Source organism: Melospiza georgiana, chromosome 16, assembly GCF_028018845.1.
Source record: "Melospiza georgiana isolate bMelGeo1 chromosome 16, bMelGeo1.pri, whole genome shotgun sequence".
NCBI classification, from domain to species: domain Eukaryota; kingdom Metazoa; phylum Chordata; class Aves; order Passeriformes; family Passerellidae; genus Melospiza; species Melospiza georgiana.
This window is the reverse complement of record NC_080445.1, coordinates 1,701,502-1,723,546: the sequence shown is the minus strand read 5'-3', so window position 1 is coordinate 1,723,546 and position 22,045 is coordinate 1,701,502. Positions and strand designations below refer to the sequence as shown.

Here is a 22,045-nt window from a genome sequence, read left to right as displayed (position 1 = left end):
GGTAAATTCATAATATAAATTCATAATATAAATATAAATATAAATATAAATATAAATATAAATATAAATATAAATATAAATGTATTTTGCAGAAGGTGAAGCAGTTTGGCTGTTAAAGGTTTGGCCTCCCCAGTGAAGGGGAGGAACGAGTCCCACCATAAGCACTGGAGATGCTGAGGACACATCAAATTAATATCATTTTTCCTCAGTTTTTCAAATAGCAGAAATTTCTGTGGACAGAAAAAAACCTAAAATAATATTTAAAACATCAACACTTGTGGAAAATGCCAAAATTTCCTCTTTTTTTAGAGAGAGAGAAATAAGCCCTGAAGCTCTCTGAAGGCTGGAGTGGTGAAGCTCCAGGAGATTGTTTTCTTTGGGCTGTTGTCCTTTTTCTTCTCCAGCCCTTGGTTTCTGTTTGAGCAGTTACCAGACCCTACAGAGCATGTGCTGAAATGCTGCTGTAATATGTTGGTAATTCCAGCCTATGTAAACCAATAAAAAGAGGATTGCAGCTTATAATGAATGTGGGATGATGTGAAAGCTGACAGGTTTGGGATCACACAGTAGGAGCAGGCTTTTATTGGTAATTTGGTGTCCCTGATTTACAGGGTGTTCCTGAGCCTTGGGCAGCTGGCCATGGCTCAGAGCTCAGCCCGGGGGATGAAATGGAACTTGGCTGGAGAACCCACACATCTCCTCAATGGAGGCAACAATTATAAGAGGAGATGCTCAGCATTCCTTAGGTTGGGAGCATCTGTCCCTGGGAGCCATCAGGGAGGAAGGTGGAACTTGTGTGTTCCCAAATTTTCAGTTTTTTGGGCTGGAGGAGGCAAAATCAAAGTAGGAAAAAAACCCAAAGGGTGTTGTGGCTGCAGAGCTTTGCCAGGCAGGTTTCTGTGGCTCTGTGTTCAGTATAAAAAGCAGCTCCTGGGGCAGGTGGGTGTCCCTGGCACTCCATCCAGGACTCCAGGGTGGTGTTTCCATGTCCATTCCCAGTGCTCCGTGCTGGGATTGCAGCTGAGCCACTCACGAGCTGCTCTGCTCTGATCCAGAACCACAGCCCCACCTGTCCTGCAGGAATCACCCTGATGGATCCCAGCTGGCCCCAGGGCTGGAACAGCTGCAGCTGGTAAAGGGAAGAGGATGGGGTTTGGCTTTGGTGCTGCAGAGAGGAAGGTCCCAGGATCCAGAGAAGCTCTGGGTCCAACTGTGCCTCCAGGCCAGTGTTCCATGTGGGCTCTCATGGACCAGAACTTTTAGCTGAGATTGGGGAGAAATCCTTCTCCTTTCTTCCTGGCACAGATTCCCAGAGATTCCCATCCCTGGCAGTGCCCAAGGCCAAGCTGGACAGGGCTTGGAGCAGCTTGGGACAGTGGAAGGTGTTGGGGTTGGAACTGGATGGGCTTTTCCCACCCAAACCTTCCTGTGATTTTATGATTTTCCATTATCTGAGCCAAATAACAACAACATCCTGCTGTACCCCACAGCATCACCAAGGAGAGGACAGAGGTGATCCTTCAGGGAACCTCCAGCCTGGACCCCAATGACCCCACAGCAGTCTGGGAGGAGTTTGAGTTCAAGTGCAAGCCTGGGGACCTGAGGAGGAGGCCCTGCCTCATCTCCCCCTACCACTATCGCCTCGACTGGCTCATGTGGTTTGCTGCCTTCCAGGTAGGTGCCTCTGGAAGCCTGGAAGGGCCTTCCCTGACCAGGAAAAAGCAATTACATGGATTTACTATGTGTTGGGATCGCAGGGGAATGTTGGAAGCAGTGGCTGAGTTAATTATGTTAAAAAAAAAAAAAAAAAAAAAAGGCAAGAACAAAGGTTGTGTTCCTAAAGGACTGTGCTACTGTAATGAAACTCTTGGCAATTTTATGTGAGGGTTTTTTTTTTTTAAGGGTTTCTTAGCAATTCCAGGAATCCCTGTTGGAGACAGCAGCTCCCATTCTTCACCTGCCCACACATGGACATTGGTCCCTCCAAATACTGTCCCCACATGATAGTAGCAAACAGGTGACAGCCAGAAATTAAATAAGGGGGAAAGTTGAACATTAATTATTGTTTAGCTTATTTTGCGAATCTTACCCACATGACATGGGCTGGGGTTTCCAGGACTGACTGACAACAGTGGCACGAGGAAAACCCATCTCAGATTATACCCCAAACTTTTCTCTTTGTCCCTGCATCCTCTCCTGGAATATCTTCAAGCCCCTGGGTTTGCTGTCCCTGTGGTATTTTCATTCTGGAGCCTTTGGGATTCCTGGGCCCTGACATCAGGCCGTGGTTTCATATTTACCCTGCTGGTTTGTGTGTGCTGGAATTTCATTTAATCTGCATTAGGGCTGCTTATCCCTCAGGAAAAGCTCAGCCAAGGTCCAAAGTGCAGCCAGGAGCAGTGCCTGGAATTAGGGAAAGGTGCAGGGCGTGGATGGAGCTGGGGGCTGAAGTCAGGAAGTGTTTTGGGGAGAAATCAGCTCCCCCAGGCACAATAACTCAGCCTGTTTGCATCCTTACTGTTAGATTTCATATTATTCGTGCTCAATTCATCATTTGTAGTGTTTAATTCATTATTTGTAGTGCTTAATTGATTCTTACTAGTGTGCAATTCACTATTATTAGTGTTTATTTCATTATTATTAGTATTTATCCATTATTTTTAGTGTTTAATTCACTGAAAGTTTCCCCCAAGTGTTCCCATTCACCTGTTGGGAGCGTTGGTCTCTCCAGGTCTCTCCACAGCAGCTAATTAGCAGCAATTAGTGTTGGAGGTCCCTTTGCTGTGGCAGGCTGGAAAGTGGGAATGGAGATAACTGTTGTGGAGAACAGTGGGAATAGAGAAAATAGTGGAAAGCAGTGGGAATGGAGAAAATTGTTGTGAGAAGCAGTGGGAATGAGGTTAACTTTTGGAAAAAAGGGGGAATGAGGATAATTGTTGTGGAAAATGAGGGAATGGGGATAACTGTTGTGGGAAGCAGTGGGAATTGGGGTAACTCTTGTGGAGATCAGTGGGAATGGGGATAACTTTTGGAAAACGGGGAATGAGGATAACTTGTGGAATACAGTGGGAATAGAGAAAATTGTTGTGGAGGGCAGTGAGAATGGGGATAACTGTTGTGGAGGGCAGTGAGAATGGGGATAACTGTTGTGGAGAACAGGGAGAATGGGGATAACTTTTGGAAAATGGGGATAACTGTTGTGGAAAGCAGTGGGAATGGGGATAACTGTTGGAAGACAGAGGAAATGGGGATAACTGTTGTGGAAAACAGGGGAAATGGGGATAACTGTGGTGGAAAGCAGGGGAAATGGGGATAACTGTTGTGGAAAGCAGTGGGAAGGCAGTTGCCCGGGCAGGGCAGTGAGCTGGGATGCTCAGGCATGTAAATACCTGCTTAAGCAGGGAAGCAAATCCCGTTTGGAATGGCCACAGCTCGGCTGGAGCACCGGGAGCTGCAGATCTGCTGCCAGCTGCCTGCCTGGGCTGCCTGTCCTGCACAGGCACAGAGATCCCCGGGTGCTGTTTGCACCTGCAGCCCCCCAGAGCAGCAGAGAGGAGGAGAAGCAGGAGCTGAAAGCCCCGGAGGAGCCCCTGTGAACCAGAGGAGCCGTGCAAAACCCGTGTGGGAGCTCACAGAGCCCATAAAGCCGAGCGGGTTCAGCCTCTGGATTAGACTGAATTTGTTCCCAGAAGTTCTGGGATGTTTCTCTGGCACCGCTCTCCCCTGGCTCCAGGGCTGTCTGCACCAGGGCTGACGCTCCCAGCTCTGACAGGCTGTGCAAAAGCCCCGGATTTGGGGGAAAGAGATTTCCCATCCCTCGTGCTGCTCCTGACAGGCTCCTCTTTGCACCTCATCAGCACCGGGATCCCGCAGGAGCTTCCTGCAGGATTCACTGGGAAATCGCCTCCAGCCTGGCCTTGGGCACTGCCAGGGATCCAGGGGCAGCCACAGCTGCTCTGGGCACCTGTGCCAGCACATCCCCACCCTCAGAAATGGCAGAATGTTATTTAATCCCACAAAATTGAGGTGAAGCATTAGGAATAACTCTCCCCCCCTTGACACTTCCATGTGTTAGTGCACAAACATGCTGGGTTATTGTTAAAGGCTTATCTGTGCTCCAGCTACTGGTGCCAGCCCTCCTGTAATTATTTGACTTCTGGTTTATGGTGGAATTTCAGGAATAGCCCAACACTGAGCTGGGCTGGCACAAAAATCATTCCAGTTCCTGGATTCGGCATTACTGATCAATAACAACCAGAAAACAAATACTGCTCATACTTCTGGGGCTTTGAGCTGGTCAGCTCTGCTGCTGTTGTGGATTTTACAGAAGTTGGATATTTATTGCTCCAGAGGGTTGTTGTCCACCAGTGGAAAAGGAAAAATCCAAGGGAAAAGCTTTTCCCTTCCTTCTTGTGGCATGAGGGGTGTTTATTCTGTGTGGGGACTGCATGGCCAACACAAAGGCACCCTCTTGGTGCTCATCAAGGAATAACTGCTCCAAAATAACAAAATATTGCTGTCCTCAGATTGGATTTAAAGCCCAGCGTTTGTTGGATCGTTCCTTGAAGCTGCTCCAAAAGTCTGGGGATGTAAAACTCCCAGTGGAACAGAGCTTGGGATGCTCTGGGATGCAATGTGTGTTTTCCAGAGATGAAGATATTCATAAAAAACCTTCAGCTGCTTTCCTAAGAGCAGAGAGAGCCTCCAGCAGCAGGGCTGGTGCTCTGGGTGGTAAAAGGATGTGATGGAGGATTCAGGTTATGCATGGGCTGGAAGAGCTGAGGCAAAGTAACCCCATTTCTAGAGCAGGCAGGTGTATGTTCCTGTCAGATATTCGATTGGAGCCTCCTGTTGTCTCAGCCTTGCAGCCAGAATGTGCTCAGAGGGAAAATCTGCCTGGGGCAGGAGGTGTGGATGTCACCATCAGCCCTCAGTGCTCCCTGCACCCAGCTCAGCTTTTCCTTTCCTTTTTCCTCTTTTTTTTCCTCCTTTTTTTTCCTCTCCTTTTTTTTCCTCTCCTTTTTTTTCCGTTTTCCTTTTTTTTTTCCGTTTTCCTTTTTTTTTTCCGTTTTCCTTTTTTTTTTCCGTTTTCCTTTTTTTTTTCCGTTTTCCTTTTTTTTTTCCGTTTTCCTTTTTTTTTTCCGTTTTCCTTTTTTTTTTCCGTTTTCCTTTTTTTTTTCCGTTTTCCTTTTTTTTTTCCGTTTTCCTTTTTTTTTTCCGTTTTCCTTTTTTTTTTCCGTTTTCCTTTTTTTTTTCCGTTTTCCTTTTTTTTTTCCGTTTTCCTTTTTTTTTTCCGTTTTCCTTTTTTTTTTCCGTTTTCCTTTTTTTTTTCCGTTTTCCTTTTTTTTTTCCGTTTTCCTTTTTTTTTTCCGTTTTCCTTTTTTTTTTCCGTTTTCCTTTTTTTTTCCTTTTTCCTTTTTTTCCTTTTTCCTTTTTTTCCTTTTTCCTTTTTTTCCTTCCTTTAGTGGAAGGTGTCTCCCCATGGCAGGGGTGGCACTGGATGGGTTTTGGGGTCCCTTCCAACCCAAACCATTCCATGGGGTTATTGGAGATGATGGAAGGGACCTTCCTTGGACAGCAGGATGGGAACAAGTGATGGTGAGCTGGAATTCCATAAAACAAAGGGTGCCATTAGCTGTGAGCTCCTTTCTGACAGGGGTTGTCCCTCCTGACAGCTCCCACTCCCTAAACAGCAATGCTGGAGGTGTTTAACTACAGCGGGGTGGCTGTGGGGTGGGAATGCCCAGGATGGTGGAATTCCATGGTGGAATTCCTGGTGGCTCAGCTGTGACACACAGACAGCCCCTCACACCCCAGCAGGGGCAGTGGAACCTGCCCTGCCCCTCTGGCAGCCACTGACTCCGACCTGAAAGCCCTCAGGGCTCCCAACCACGTGAAATAATAACCCTGGGCTCCTGTGCCAAGTCTCCAGCTGTTCCCACATGTGCATCTCATCCTGACCTCCTCCTGTGCCCATGCCAGCCCCGAGATTCCATAAAACACCACACTAATCCCCAGCCCTTTTTCATTAAATGACCAATTAAAGCTCAAGGAAAAGCCTCCTTATTATTATTATTTCAGTTGGGAGCATGTTCCCTGTAGCTCCAGGGGTTTTTTGGGGGTGTTTTTTGGGATGATAACGTTCCCTTGGCTTTGTTATCAGCAGGGTTTGGTTGCTACTGTGGCTGCTTTGCTCTGGCTCCTTAGCAGAGCTGTGGGTTTCAGTTCCGTGCGTTATTAAACTCTCCTGGACACCAGGAGAACATTGAGGTGAGATTGTTCAAGGTGAGAACACTGTGTTTATTCCCTGGGAAGGTGTTGGGGTGGGGAGGTCAGAGAGGGCCAGCAGCTGCAGGGAAGCCCCTGGGGAGATGGGCAGTGATGCTCAGCTCCTCAGGTGTGGCTGGGACAAGGTGCAAACCCCTTCCCCAAGTGGCATTTGGGGTGAGACTGGCATGGAAAGATGGAGGGAAGTGTCTGCCTGAGGCTGAAACCTATCAGGAATTCAAAGCTTAGCAAAAAAGTGCCCCAAGTTCTTGGTTAGTCTCCTCTGTTGTACCTGAAACAGGATTCTTGGAGGTTCTGGGTGCTGGTCCCAGCTCATCTGGCTGGAGAGCTGCCCCTGACATCCCCATGGATCTGCACAGGGTGTCCATGAACACAGACAGGCTTTGGCTCTGCTGGGGTTGGCCATGGGGTTGGCCATGGGCTTGGTGTGTGCTCAGCTCCCTGCATGGCTTTCTGGGCTAGAACAGAGTGAAAACTGTGCACAGATGTCCAAGGGAAGTGTGTCCCTGCCCTGGGGGGCTGCAGCTCCCCAGGAGTGCTCAGGACAGGGATGGTGCTCCCTGCGTGGCTGTGCACTCACTGGCTCCCAGTAAGCCCAGTATGGACCCAGCCCAGGCTCTGTGTGGCCCCAGGGAGGGCAGGAGCAGCTGAGGGAGGTGTGGTCCATGGATGGATGGAGATGGAGCAGCCCAGGGATCATTGCTGTGCAGCATCAGTCCCGGCTGCTTCTCCTGTTCATTGAAGATCCCAACCCTAAATCTGACCCCAAAACAGGCCAGCCCGCCTCCCATCACTGTGTGCCTCTATCCTGGATTCTTTGTTCTCCTGTCATGAATGCCCTGGGTGGTTCAGGCTCTGTGTTGCACACTCAGATCCCTCTATGGTGACCATGCAGATCCAGCTGGATCCCACTAGATCCACAGAGAGAGGAACTCCTCGTGGTGACTTTTCCCTGGGTGCAGCCCAGATCTCCTGCACTCTTTTTGTCCCCCCTTTTCCAGGGCATCCCCTGGACTCTTTTCCCCCCTTTTCCAGGGCATCTCCTGCACTCTTTCCCCCCCTTTTCCAGGGCATCTCCTGCACTCTTTTCCCCCCTTTTCCAGGGCATCTCCTGCACTCTTTCCCCCCCTTTTCCAGGCTATCACTTTGCAGGTAATGAGTTGAGCAGGGTCGTTAGCACAGCCCGGGCAGGGGGGCGGGGGCTGCACCGCCTGGAAATTTCTCACCGCAGACTTCACTGGGGCCAGACATGTTGTAAATTTTACAAGAAAAACACTTTACAGACCAGAAGTCCAACTCTGCTGAGCACAGAGCTGCTAATTAACAGTTTGGAGGCCACGGGAGCCGATCCCACCTTCCTGGAGCCTCCTGGTTCCCAGTCAGGCTTGCAGGGTTTGGGGGCCTCCTCCAGCTCCAGCTGGGGATCTCTGGTGGTTCCCGTTCACATCCTCCTGCTGCTGCTTCCCAGCTGGCACACAGGAGCTCCCAAACCTCCCAGGCTCTCCTGGAGATGATGTTTAACATCATCCACAGCACTGGGATGTCTCAGGATGCTGAAGGTGTCGCTTGTGGTGTTTGATCCCTGCTGTGGCACCTTTTGGTCCCCATCATCCATCCCTGTCCCCATCATCCATCCCCGTCCCCATCTTCCATCCCTGTTCTCCATCATCCACCCCTGATGGATGAGAGCAGATGGAAGGAGCAGGACGGAAGCAGGAGGGGCAGAGCCATCACTGTGAGAAGGTTTTTTGGCTGAAATATCTGTGGTTTTCCTCTCCATCGTGATGAGCTGGGGTCAGAAACCCCGCGAGGTAGAGCTGCCCCGATGGGCCGGGGTGTTTTCCACGGTTTCTCTCCCGTTTCCCTTGGTGACAGCAATAACAAAGCGGGCCAGGAGGGGAGGGAGCTCTGGCACAGCTCTGCCTCGGGGCTGGGCTGCCTGAGAGCCCTGCAGGTACAGCTCCTGCCTTTCCCTTTCCCACAGTGTCCCCTACTGCCTGCGCTCCAGAATCCACCCAGGAAAAAGCAGAAAATGTCAGAAAATCACCGTGGGGAAACGCTGCTAGGCAGGCTGAAGGAGAGCAGGATTCCTGCAGGGAGGGAAATCACACAATCAGGGAATGTCTGGAGCTGGAAGGGATCCATAAGGATCATCCACACCAATCCCTGCTTCCTCAGGATGAGCTGGATTCAGTCAAACTCTGCCACTGTGCTGCTCCAGAAGGGGCTCTGGGAGGAAGGAGTTTAAAGGGGATGGATCACATAGCAGGAAATAGAGGAGACAGGGACTGGGAATAGAGAAGCCACTTTCTTTATTTTCCTTTGGATGACACAAGGGAGCCAACCCAAACCCTTCTCCCAGGGGAAAGCAGTCTGGGTTAAAAGGGTGGATGGGTTATCCATAGAAAATGTGCTGTTATGGTTCCCCTCTGGGGTTTGCTGCTAAATCAGTGATTTAAATCAAATATTTTGGGGGCAGAATTGGCAGATGAGACAAACCCAGGGAAGCTCTCCCTGCTCCCTGAGGGTGCCAGTCTCTGTGTGGACCTCAAGGATCCCATGGGACATGTGCTGAAACACTGGGAAATTCACCATTTCCCACCCAAATCCACCAAAATCCCTCCCCAAGGCCAGGCATCTTTAATCCAGGAATAACCCAGCAGCTCCTGACATTTCCATTTCTCCTTCCTTCCCAAGACCTACGAGCAGAACGAATGGATCATCCACCTGGCTGGGAAGCTGCTGGCCCAGGAGGAGGAGACCTTGTCCCTGCTGGCCACAAACCCCTTTGCAGGCAGAGACCCTCCAAGGTGAGCCTGGAGTCATCCCAAGGGAGAACTTGATCCACTTTGTTCCTAACCTGGGTGTGCACAGGAGGTTCCTGTTGGGGTTTGTGTTTGGTGGGATTTGGGGTGGGATTTAGAGTGGCTTTGATGGACACCACAGTGCTGCCAGCACCTCATTTCCCTCCTGGAAGGGCCGCAGGGAGCCTTGGGATGAGCCCATTCCCAGCAGATCCATGCAGGGCTCAGTGCTGCTGCTGCTCCTGGCCAGGAATGGTCCCTCCTGCTGTGGTTTCCTGCCCCTCAGCTCTGGGGCTTCTGCCACGTTCTCTTTGTCAAACCCCACCGTTTCCATGGACCTCCTGAGGTGTTTCAAAGGCAAAACAGCCCTGCAGGAATTACTGAGTTTGTGGACACTGCTCTTGGAATTGTTTGTGTTTTCAAGGAAGAGACAAAGCCAACATCAGCCAGGGAAAGGCACAGAGGAAAACTCCGAGGTTTTACACAAAAGGAATTTTGTCCCAAAAGCATCTGTTTTGTTGATGGAGTTATATTTAGCTGAGAAAACATTTTTGGGGCATTTTGGATCAACTCAAGCCATGTTATGCTGCTGCTAATGTTTTCCATTTGAGGCTCTGAGGATGCACTGCAAACAGGGATGCAGGTCCAGGGCTCTGTGTGGAATGAAATTCCCCTTGGATCCCAATGATGTTTTCCAGCTTTAGGGCACTGCGTCCCCAAAGCTCCTCAGGAGAGAGACTCTTTCTCCAGCTGAGGCACAGAAAACTTCCCACTTTTTCCAAAATGGTTCCTCTGAGGTGCTTTGAAAACCCCAAGATGGTAAAAATCCCCAAATCCTGGAATGGTTTGGGTTGGGAAGGAGCTTAAAGCTCATCCAGTTCTAGCTCCAACACCTTCCACCATCCCAGGCTGCTCCAAGCCCTGTCCAACCTGGCCTTGGACAATTCCAGGGATCCAGGGGCAGCCGCAGCTGCTCTGAAAATCTGTGCCACCCTCCCAGGGAGGAATTCCTTCCCAAAATCCCATAATCCTGCCCTCTGTGGCCTGGCGCAATGGAACTGGATGATTTTTAACCTCCCCTCCATCCCAAACCATCCCTGACCATGTAATTCCCTGATCCTGCACTTTTATCCAGAACTGAGGGGAAAATTTGCTGCCCAACCTTAGGGATCCCTCCATTCCCACCACAGTAGCTGGGTGGAAAAAACTCCTAATTTTCCTACCCTTATTCCCCCCTCCCTCCACTCCAAAGGGAGTTTTGAGACTTAATTATTTTCATTCCCTGCTAGACTAAATAATTAGGGGAAGGGGCTGTTTTCCATAAGAACCTTGCACTCCATCCTCCACAGGGTTTGTTCTGCTAATGGAAACTCTACACCTTCAATAGCCAAGGGACTTTCAGAATGAGTTAATGCCTTCGAAATGAAATTTCGGAGACCAAAGTTTGGAGGGTTCTTTACAACTCAAGAAATTATAGTATTTTTTCAAGTGTGATAAACTTCAAATGAGAAACAGGTGACTGATTAAAAATGAGGGCATTGTTGAGGGCCTGGCTGAGTGGGAAGCTTGGACCTCGAGGCTGGTGATGTTTGGGGAATGTGGATTTCCCAAATATTCTGGGGCAGTGGATAGTTCATAAAAGCCCAGCCCTCATAAATCTGAGCAGGAGGGCTTGGGCTGAGAAATTCAGAAGTGTTGAACACACCATGGAAAAGGCTGCGACAATCAAAGGAAACAAAAATCAGATTTAGCCCACAGGAGGGGAAAAAAACCCCCAGGTTTTGGGGTCTGTTTGGTGTCTCTGATATTAAATCATGGTCACTTCAGGATTTTTATTCCAATTAAAGTAGCACTTCGTTGGAAAAGCCCCACCATGGGTGTGAAGAGCTGGATTTGCAGTGGTGGTGTTTGTGAGGGAGCTTCCCTTTGGATGCTTTGGAGCACAGGGGAATGGGGCATTTGGGATCCTTTTTTATGGGATTTTATTTTATTTCCCATTTAAAAGTGACTGGAGTTGCTCTCTGGACTGGGATGTGTGGAATCAGCCCAAGCCATGGGAAGAGCTTGGTTGTATTTGCATTTTGTAGAAGCCAATTTGGGGTTTGAACCTTCCCCAAAGAGATAAAGGTGACTCTGGGGCAGTGCTGAGAGCAGGCAGGGACTGGGAATTCCTGCAAAATCCAGGCCTCACTGGGATGAGGTGGAAAAGAATCCCTCAGCTATTACCAGAATTAAATCCCACAGCCCTGAAGGGAAGTTTAAGGGGTTTTCTTTGGGGGAAAAAAACCTTCAGTATTTCAGGGAAGGCAGAGCTCATCCCAAGCTGGCAGGATTTCCCCCAGGCTGGCGGCCATGGGATCTCTCATCCATGGCAGGGTGAATTCCAGTCTTGGATCCATCTGGAGACAGTTTTTGGGGTTTTTTTCTCCACAGTTTTCTCTGCCCTTGGTGTTGTCCCACCCATCCTACCCCATCCAGAGAGGAAAAACCAGAGGAAAACCCCACTGTGCCTCTTCCCAAGGGGATTTTGAGGATCAGCTGCCCATGGGATATTCCATCTCTGTGGGACCAGACCAGAATCAGCAGCACTGAAAAAACAACCCCAAAACTGCCCTGATTCCCTCAATTTAGGCCAAGATAATTAATTTCTGCTCCCTCCACCACCAGGGCAAGAGCAGCAATGCTGGAGCAATATTACCTTGATGAATTTGGGCTTCCCACCACCTGATTTACAGCAGAGCAGAGAACCTCAACACAGAACACCCCAAAAAATCCCCAAAAAGTCACCCCATGTTTTGCTTGTTTGCTTTCCCTCTCCCACCCCTCCTTGCCTTGGCAGGCCATTAATTCTAACAGAAACCACCACTGGGTTGTTGGTTTTGTTTTTTTTCCCCTGGAACCCCTCAGCTGTTGCAGGGAGACAGCTGCACCCTCTGGAACTAATTACAGCTGTCTGGGAGATTTAGGCCCCCATCCCAGCAAGTCCAATATTGCTGCTAATTTTTAACACATCCCCCTGGGGCTGATACCCGAGGGCGCTGCGGGGCAGCTGCTGCTGCTCTGGGCATCTGCTGAGGGCAAACACTGCTGTAAAAAATAATTCTGGTTAGTTTTAGCTGTTCTGGCCTCTCCCCGAGGCCAGGGGCTGCTGGGGATGCCCCCAAAGGTGGTGGCAGAAGGGTTTTTCGGGTGGTTCAGTTGTTCCTCCTCTATGGGTGTTGCCGCTCTCCTGGCACCGCTGTTGGAGCAGGAGTTGCCCAAAGGAGGCTTTTGGTTCTCTCACAGCAGAGAGGGTTTTCCATCTCCTGGAAGAGACCTTGGAATGCCATCCAGCCCTTGCCATGGGCAGGGATATCATCCTCCAGACCCCATCCCTGGACACTTCCAGGGTGGAGCAGCCTCAGCTTCCCTGAGGAGCTGTGCCAGGGCCTGCCCACCCTCACAGGGAGGGATTCCTTCCCAATGTCCCAGCAAATCCTTCAGTTTAAAGCCATTTTTAATGGGAGCTGCTGCCAGGGATCCAGGAGGAGCTGCCAGCCTGTGTTTGCTCGGTAAATCCCCACAAGTGCTTCTCATCCTTCTCTGCGTACCTGGGACACCCTGGTGAGCTCAGGCAGCTCCTTGCTGACCTTCCAGAAGCTGTGGGTGTTTCTCCAGAGCAGGAATCAGGGAATCTCCTGCAGGCTCAGTCTCCAAGACCTGTGGATCCCTTCCAGCTGCCAGGAGACTTTTTGGAAGCTCCAAAACTTCACAAACTCTGCAAGGATGGGAGTTTGTAGCACCTTCCCTCCCTGAATCCCAGGAAGAGGGAGCAGGACCAGCACTGGAGGAGCTGGAAAACCCCATAATTCCAGGATTGAGGCACCCAGGCAGGTTATAAACACTGGCAGAGCTTGTAAACTCTGTGAGCCCTGAAATGAGGGGCTCCAGTGGGTATTAAACACTGCAGCTTTTACATCCTGAGCCTGGCTAGGAAATATTCCCTCCTGGTTCCAGGTTTTCCTACATTTATTTTGGGAATATTTGGAGATGGGTCCAGCTTGGGAAGTGCTCTGCAGCCACTCAGTGAAGGAAAAACCCCCAAGCATCAGAGGGGCAGGTGGAGGATGCTGGGAGCAGGAGATTCCCATAAAATCAGCTCTGAAGCATTTTTGGGAGGTGGATCTGGGATTGGAGGTGGAGATGGTTTGGCAATTCCAGGAAGCAGTCAGGCAGCAATTGGAAATCTCCAATCATCCTGGAGGGGCTCCCTGGACCCTCAGGGATGAGGCTGTTCAGTAACACTCAGTTATTAACAGGAATTTTTTGTTCCTGCAAAGGAAACCCTGTGGGAATAGCTCCAGCCCCTGTTTGGCTTTTCCCAGCCTCAGAAAGAGGGAAGAGAGGGAGTGAGGAATGGGCCAGGCTGGAATGAAGGCAGCAGCTGCAGGGCAGAGTTTGTGGGGGTGAGGTGCAGGTTTGTGCTCCCCAAATTCCACTCAGGGCCCCTTTGCCCGTTTATCTTCCTTCATCCTCAGAGTCATTGAGTCATGGAATGGTTTGGGATGGAAGGATAAAACCCATGCAGTGCCACCCCTGCCATGGCAGGGACACCTCCACTGTCCCGGGTGCTCCCAGCCCCATCCAGCCTGGCCTTGGGCACTGCCAGGGATCCATGGCAGCCACAGCTGCTCTGGAAAACATGATGGGTGTGATGGACACAGAATCCCAGATCACTGGGGCTGGAAAAGGCTTTCAGGTGCAGCAAGCCCCACCTGTGCCCACTGCCCACCTTGTCCCCAGCCCAGAGCTCTGAGTGCCACCTCCAGGAATTCCTTGGACGCCTCCCGGGATGGGGACTCCAAACCTCCCTGTGCATCCCATATTCCCATGGTTTCGTAGGAGAATCCTTCCTGTGCTGCTCTCCTGGGTCCCAGCAGGACTGGAGCAGAGCTGTTGGGTTTGGAGCCGCCCATGGGCTGGGTGCAGCTTTCCCCAATCCCCTCACCCTGCCCTGCTCCCCAAAGCCCGGCACTGATGGCAAACCCATCGGAGCCGTCCCTCATTATTTCAGCAGCAGGAAGGACCTTCCCAGCACTCCAGGGATCCCCCAGCTGCAGTGCCCTGCTCAGTAGCAGGGTCTGTATTTTCCTAGTGGAGCAGAGCAGGTTTAAATGAGCACTGACACGACTTTGACAGTTTTATTTTGTGGGTGTTTTATGGACTCGCCCGGCAACGCCGGCGATGCTCCCGGCGCGGGCGCCGCTGCGGCCCTTGTCAGCATGTCCTACATCAAGGGGGACAAACCCCCCGGATCCAGCGGCATGGGCAGCTCCCAGGGTGTTTCCTGACACTGATGAATGTTCCTTTCTGCACTGCTTTCAAAGCTCCTCTGCTGTCAGCTCCCGCAGCAGCCGGAGAACAGATGCGCTCAGAGCCGCGCCGCCGCCGCCTGGGCAGGGCGTGCTGGGGGCTCACACTCCCTGCTCCCAGATATCCCAGGCACAAACGCTCCAGGATGGCTCTGAGAAAGGAAAAAATCTTATTATTCTTGCTACTACTACTACTATTATTATTATTATTATTATTATTATTATTTCATATTTATCTGCGGAAAGGTGTGGGGAGTGCTCAAAGCAAGGGATGTTAAAGCTCCTCTGCTCATGCATCATTCCCGAGGCACAGCTGGATTCCTGAATGGCATCAAGAGGAGCTTGGGAGCTTCCCAAAGCCTTCCCAAAGTCACTGCTGCTGGCTGTGGGCATCCCAAGGATGAATGGATGAATGGATGAATGAGGGATGGATGGAGGGATAATGGATGGAGGCACAGATGGATGGATGGATGGATGGATGGATGGATGGATAATTGGATGGATAATTGGATGGAAGGATGGAGTACCAGGATGCGGAGCCACCCTGAGCACCCTCAAGCCGATTTCTCCATTCAGAAAGGCTCCAAAACACCAATCCAAAGGAACAAACCACAGTCCAAGCCTCTCCCCAGGAGCCCTGGCAAGGCCTGAGCTGCTGTTCTGTCTCCCACAGGTGGATCCGGGGGGAACACTTCAGGTACAAGTTCAGCCAGCCCGGGGGGAAGCACGCCCGCGATGGGAAGTGGTGGATCCGGAAAAGGATCGGCCCCTATTTCCCCCCCGTCAACCTGCAGGGCCTCAGGAAGTTCTTTGAGGACAGGAATTGGCCTCATCCCATGCAGGACTGAGGGAAGAGGATGGCCAGGACAAGAGGGACCAGCTGGGAAGATGGAGAATGGGCAGCTCCTTCCAAACATCTCTGGTTTTTATCCGTATCCTTGTTCACGGCTCTTTTCCAGAAGGTTCTTCCAGAAGATTCCCAGCCAATTTGCCCACTTGCTCTGTGAGCTGCTTTTTTTCTCACCTCAGTGGGTGATTTCTTTTGCCAGGCTGCTCCATTCAGGAATTCCTCTGGAACTGGGAAAAGGCAAGCAAATAACCAAGACTGGTTTTGGGGGACGTGTTGGTGCTGCCAAAAGCAGCTGAATGTGGGTTTGAACCAAAAATGGGAAAACAAACCTGGAGGGATCTCTGTGGTGGTGTGGGCTGTGCAGGCAGGCACAGGAATGGCCCTTTTCCATGTTCTCTTGCACCTTTTTAACCACATACACCAATTGGGCACCGCTGGGAACGTGTTCCTGGAAAGGAATTAAAGAAACAATCCTTGAATAACCAGCAGGAGCCTCACTGGGTTTTTGTATTTCCTGGAAGTGCTAAAAAGGGAAAAAAAGGAGCCCAAGGGACAAGGCAGCTCCCATGGGAGTGGGGTGGCAGGTGAGCAATGAGGTGAGTCCTGATTTGTGTTTTGGGGAGAATCCAAAATTTGGTGTTGTGTCCAAATGTCTGTCCCCATCCTGGGGACCCAGGGCTGGGAGAGGAGAATTCCCCCTCTCCTTCTCCCCTGGCTTCCAGGGTGCCTCTGCTGAGGGTTCCTCGTGGTTTCAGTGGATTTTCCATCCACGCTGCTCCTTCTGCAGTGGGTGCAGCCCTGGATGGGAGAGGGGTGACAGGGGATGGGTGGCAGTGACACCCCCCGGGCACCCCCATGCACTGGGCACCCAACAGCCCTGGCCTCCCCCTCCCAAGTTTAATGAATTTCTTTTGCTTTCCAACCTCTGGGTCAGGGATAATGGATCCCAGACCAGCATTCCCATTCCTGTTTGCTGCTTGTTAAGCTTTTTTTTCCCCTTTTTCTATTTTCAATGCAAGCTCCCCACTCTGTTTCAGAGCAGTGCCTGGAAGATAAAACCCATCCAAAGGGGCAGGAGGGGATTCCATTGGAAATGTATACCTGGGACAAGAATTTAGAAAAGAAAAGGAACAATTATTCTGTGGTGGGAGGAAATCAGAACCACATTCAGTTATCTGCTCACTGGGAAGGGTTTTGTGGAGAGGATTTTTATCCCAGAGTTCAGCACTGAAAGGAAAATTCTACAGCAGCACCAGGGGAGGAGAATCCACCTGGGAGCTGCTCCTGCCAGCTCTGATGTCCCTGAGGTGCCACCAGCCTCTGCAGAGGTTCTGGAGGGCAGGGTTGGGCTCCATGGGGTGATGCCCTTCCTGGCTCATCCCAATCCCAAACCTGATCTCATCCCGCTCCCTCCTCCTGGTTCTCTGTCAGGTCCAGGGAAATTCCAGAGCTGAGACAGGCAGGATGTGGCCAGGTGGTCACCCCAGGTCCATCCTGAGCAGCTCCAGCTCCACCATGGCTGGAGACATCCTAGGGCTGTTCCTGAATCAGAAATAATCCATTTTAATTTTTTTATTTTCTTTTCCTACAGGGAATTTGCTGACCCTTGGGGTACCCCAAGTATTTACACTTAGTGTAACTGAGGTAGAAGTTATTTTCCCCCTTTTTTCTCAAGATTCCAGCATTTGGAAGCATGAGGTCCCTTCACAAGCCCAGCTGGGTTTGCATTTCTGCCCATTGGCCACTGGCTGTGGTGAGGTGGATGCAGCTCATCCCAGCTGATTTCCCCCCTAAAAAAGAAGGAATTCTCCCTTTTTTTGTTTTAATCCCACATCCAGGTTTGTTCCTGAGGAGAGCAGAAAGTGAATGTGGATGGACAGAGGGGTTTAACTCATCCCCTGGATGTAGGGAATGAGGAAATGATTTGTGCTTGGGGAATTTGGGAAGAACCAGCAGCAAGGGATGATCCCATGGCGAAGGGATGGGGCTGTGGGAGGCTGGATGGGGCATCCAGACATTCCAGAGGGGCTGGAAAGGACCTGAAATCCCATCCCATCCCACCCCTGCCATGGCAGGGACACCTCCCACTGTCCCAGGGGGCTCCAAGCCCCAGTGTCCACCCAGGTTCCATTTTCAAACATTCCTCTAATAACCCGAATTTGCTTTGTGTTTTGGGAATGTGGAGGGGTCAGTGGTGAGGAGCTGCTGGAGATGAGTTTGTGTCCATGCAGAAATTACCCCCACCAACCCAGAGATTTCCTTATTCCTGCATCTTTTATAAATCAGAGGCATTGATTTTTAAAGCAGCCAAACTCCAGGCTGGGAATTCCCATAGGAACTCCCTGCAGTCATATCCATTCCCTGCTCCCAGCTGCTTGGAAAAGCTGGCTTTGCTTTAGCACATATGAAAGGGAAAAGCTTTTTTTGTTTTTTTCCTTCCTGGTAGATTGAGTTTGGCCAAACAATTCCGTGTGAACTGCTGGGCAGGAGGCACAGACCTGTAGGCAAAATTATGCAGCTGCTCCAAGTTTAGAGCAGCATGGGATGAATTTCAGGATCGTATATTAGTTTCCATTTAATCTGATTATTCCAGGCTGGAGTTCCTGGAGGGTCTTCAGGTTATTGTCAGTCAAAAGAATCTTTAAAAGCTTCCATTTGCACTCAGCTTTTCCCATTCCAAGTCTATTTTCATTACGGATCGATTGTGATTTTAATGAAAAAATTATTCTCCCAACTCCCTGCTTTATTCTTCCCCCCCCCAACTTGGGGTTAAAATTGAAGCCACGATGGGGTCTTGCCACTCAAAATCCCATTTTCCAGCTTTCCTCAGGGCGTTGCTTGGGCAGACAGCAAGGGGCAGATAATTTGGGAAGGCACCTTCTGTGCTCTGCCTGGGGCCCGGCTATTGCTCACTGGGAGGACATTCCAGTGCCCCTAATCCAGGGCAATTCCAGCTCCAGAGTCTGCAGACAAATCAGGATTCTGTGGTGCTGGAAGCCCTTTGCTGTGCTGTCACTGCAGGGCTCGTTCCCATCACCTCCTCTCAGCTGCAGCCACGCCACAGCCCCAAACCCTCAGCTTGGCCACGTTCTCCAGGCAGGCAGGGGAGGAGGAGGAAGCTGAGCTCTGGAATTGTCCCTGTGTGAGCTCTGGAATTGTCCCTGTGTGAGGGACAAACTCCTGTCCTATTTTCCCACAGATTTTACCCCATTTTTCCACAGATTTTACCACATTTTTTTCTATTGATTTTTCCCCATTTTGCCTTGTTCTTCCACGGATTTTTCCCCATTTTCCCACAGATTTTTCCCCATTCTTCCACAGATTTTTCCCCATTTTTCCACAGATCCTGCTCATTTTTCCACATATTTCCCCCCCTTTTCTACAGATTTTTCCTCATTCTTCCACAGATTTTCCCCATTTTTCCACAGATTTTCCCCCCCTTTTCTACAGATTTTTCCCCATTCTTCCACAGATTTTTCTTCATTTTCCCACAGATTTTTCCCTGTTCTTCCATGGATTTTCCCCCATTTTTCCACAGATTTTGCCCCATTCTTACACGGATTTTTTTCCCATTTTTCCACGTATTTTCCCCCATTTTTCCACGTTTTTTTGCCATGCCCATCCTCAGCTTGGCCACGTTCTCCAGGCAGGCAGGGGAGGAGGAACAAGCTGAGCTCTGGAATTGTCCCTGTGTGAGGGACAAACTCCTGTCCTATTTTCCCACAGATTTTTCCCCATTTTTCCACAGATTTTACCACATTTTTTTCTACTGATTTTTCCCCATTTTGCCTCGTTCTTCCACGGATTTTTCCCCATTTTCCCACAGATTTTTCCCCATTCTTCCACAGATTTTTCCCCATTTTTCCACAGATCCTGCTCATCTTTCCACATATTTCCCCCCATTTTTCTACAGATTTTTCCTCATTCTTCCACAGATTTTTCCCCATTTTTCCACAGATCCTGCTCATCTTTCCACATATTTCCCCCATTCTTGCACAGATTTTTCCTCATTCTTCCACAGATTTTTCCTCATTCTTCCACAGATTTTTCCCCATTTTTCCACAGATTTTTCCCCCCTTTTCTACAGATTTCCCCCCATTCTTCCACAGGTTTTTCTTCATTTTCCCACAGATTTTTCCCTGTTCTTCCATGGATTTTCCCCCCTTTTTCCACAGATTTTGCCCCATTCTTACACGGATTTTTTTCCCCATTTTTCCACGTACTTTCCCCCATTTTTCCACGTTTTTTTGCCATGCCCATCCCCACCTTGCCCCATTCCCCAGCCCAGGCTGGATCCCGCTCCCTCTGCAGTAGCAGCTCTGGGTAGGGTTGCACAGGGCTGAGCTTTCCCCGGGTGCTGGGACGATTCCACTGAAATCACAGCACCTGCAAGTGGTTACTTAGAATAATAAATAACTGATAGATTATCAAATAAAGCCCTGGCTCGGGATGAGGTCATCCCTGCCCCGTGTCCTGCCTCTCCCAGCGTTTGGGAGCTGCTTTCCTGCTGCTCCTGGGCTAAATCCCTCTTGTATCAGGCAATAAAAAACTTGTCAGGATTAAAGAATCAATTAGGAATTAGCCAAAGGGGCAAAGCCTAACCCAAACACGCTGATAAAATCCAGTAGGTGATTATGGGAAGGGCTTTGATTTCATCGGGCTTTGGAAAGGAATAATTGCTCCTTACAGAGCATGGAACAGCCCAGACTGGGTGTTTTTGCAGCTTTATAGAGGAGGAAATTCTGGTGCTCACTGACAAATGTGGGGACATGCCATGGTTTAGGGCTGAAGGGATTCGAGGAGCATCATTCCCTGGCTGGAAAAATGGGCTTGGGAATCTTTTCAAGGCCAACCCTGCCTTGATCCCACCCTGCCCCTCCAAGCCAGGCCAGGCTGGCACAGCTGAGCTTTCCCTGGTGCCCATCCTGGAGCCGTGGCTGGCTCCTTCCCACCCTCCCAGAGGATTTCTGTGCCTTTGTGGCCATTTCCAGCTGCTGCAGCTGTGCCTGGAGCTCCATCTGCCCACCAGGAGCAGCTGTGGGTGCCTGGTATCTGTGGGCTCATTGATCCATCCATCCATCCATCCATCCATCCATCCATCCATCCATCCATCCATCCATCCATCCATCCATCCATCCATCCATCCATCCATCCATCCATCCATCCATCCATCCCCCAGGGCACGGGGCTGGGCACAGCTTGGAAATCCTCTGGCACAGCAGGGTTGGGGCTGTATCTGCAGCATCTGAGGAGAAGGGCAGGATGAGCCCATGGGGTGGAGGGGTGGGAGCAGGGAATGGTCCAGGTTCCAAAGGGTGGGAGCAGGGAATGATCCAGGTTCCAAAGGGTGGGAGCAGAGAATGATCCAGGTTCAAGGGATGGGAGCAGCAGGGGACAGGAGTGACCCTTCCCAAGGGCTGAGTGTTTAAATCAGCAGTGGGGTTTGCTGGGAGGTGGTGCAGGGACCTTTCTTGGTGTCCTTATGGATTTCCCAGGCAGGATTTGGATGATCCCTGTGGATCAGCTGAGGGTTTTCCATGGTTCTGTAATTCTGTGACCTGTGACTAATGGCAGGGGACACCAGCCTGTGCCAGTGGAGCCTTCTGGGTGTTTTTGGGGCGTCTGACTCTGCCCCGGTTACCTGAGGGCTCTGTTCCACCTTCCCCCTGTCCCCCCTGGTGCCACCACGGCCATGCCGGATCACGGAGCAGGAACTCAGTGCCGGCCGAGGTTCCCCAGCTTGGCCACCCCACCTGTGCCACCTGCCCAGGACACCCGGCAGTGACACCAGCAGTGACACCAGCAGTGACACCGGCAGTGACACCCAGCAGTGACACCGGCAGTGACACCGGCAGTGACACCCAGCAGGGGCTCCCCTTGCTGTGCCCTCCCGGCCCCACAGCAGGGTGGGGATCGGGCAGGAGGAGCTGCAGGTGCCACCCCGACACCTGCAGGTGCCACAGGTGCCACCGCCCGCTCCAGGAGGTGACAGCCAGGGGGGACAGGGACGCTGCACATCCCCAGGGCTCCGTGGGATGCTCCATTTTTCCTGTTTACTGCTGGTTCTGGGAAGGGAACAATAAATAATCCCCGGGCCCTGGGCTGGCGCGGGGCCGAGCTGAGGCGGCCAAGTGTCGGGGCAAAAGGCCAGGAGGGAGCAGAGCGGCACAATCACGAGATTAACACCTTGTTCTGCGCTGGGGAGCCTCGAGAGGGAGAAGATTGCCCCGCTCGGGCTCCGGGCATGGCCGCCCCATCCCGCTCCCTGCACCTGTGTCCTCAGCATCCCCATTCATCCCGCGGAGCCGGGGCTGCGCAGCTGCGGCAGCATTATTCCCCTGGCTGCATTTGCATATCAATGAGCCCCTGATTAATATTTAAAGAGCCAGCTGTCCGAGCCACCTAGGGAAGAAAAAAAGCTCTGTGCGGTTTTTATTGATTTCTCCTCTTTTTTTTTTTTTTTTTTTTCGGGGATAACACTCACTGCCCTTTATGGAGCGCGCTTCATTTTTTACCCCTTCTATTCTCTTGGTTGAAATTAAGAGAGGGGGGGGAAAAAAAGTCAGGGAAAAATATGAAGGAGTTATCAGTGAAGGAGTTGTGCTGCTCTCAATGCTCCTCAGTCCCTTTGTGCAGGGGCGCAGCTGCAGGAGGGGCAGGAGCGCCCATGGGAACTGGGAATGGAGCACGGGGAAACTGGGATGGGATCATGGGATGGGATGGGATAATGGGATGGGATAATGGAATGGCAT

The 22,045-nt window shown here is 50.9% G+C and overlaps 1 protein-coding gene across 3 annotated transcripts in view; it reads left to right on the top strand.

The window, feature by feature from the left end:
* Window positions 1-15,778, top strand: part of LMF1 (lipase maturation factor 1) — a 137,020-nt gene extending 121,242 nt beyond the window's left edge. For all 3 annotated transcript variants that reach the window (XM_058035552.1, XM_058035554.1, XM_058035553.1), the window contains 3 exons: window positions 1,491-1,674; window positions 8,986-9,098; window positions 15,117-15,778. In XM_058035552.1, coding sequence (XP_057891535.1) covers window positions 1,491-1,674; window positions 8,986-9,098; window positions 15,117-15,291 — 472 coding nt within the window. In that variant the 3' untranslated portion in view covers window positions 15,292-15,778. The remainder of the gene's footprint in view (window positions 1-1,490; window positions 1,675-8,985; window positions 9,099-15,116) is intronic.
* The last annotated feature ends 6,267 nt before the right edge of the window (window positions 15,779-22,045 follow it).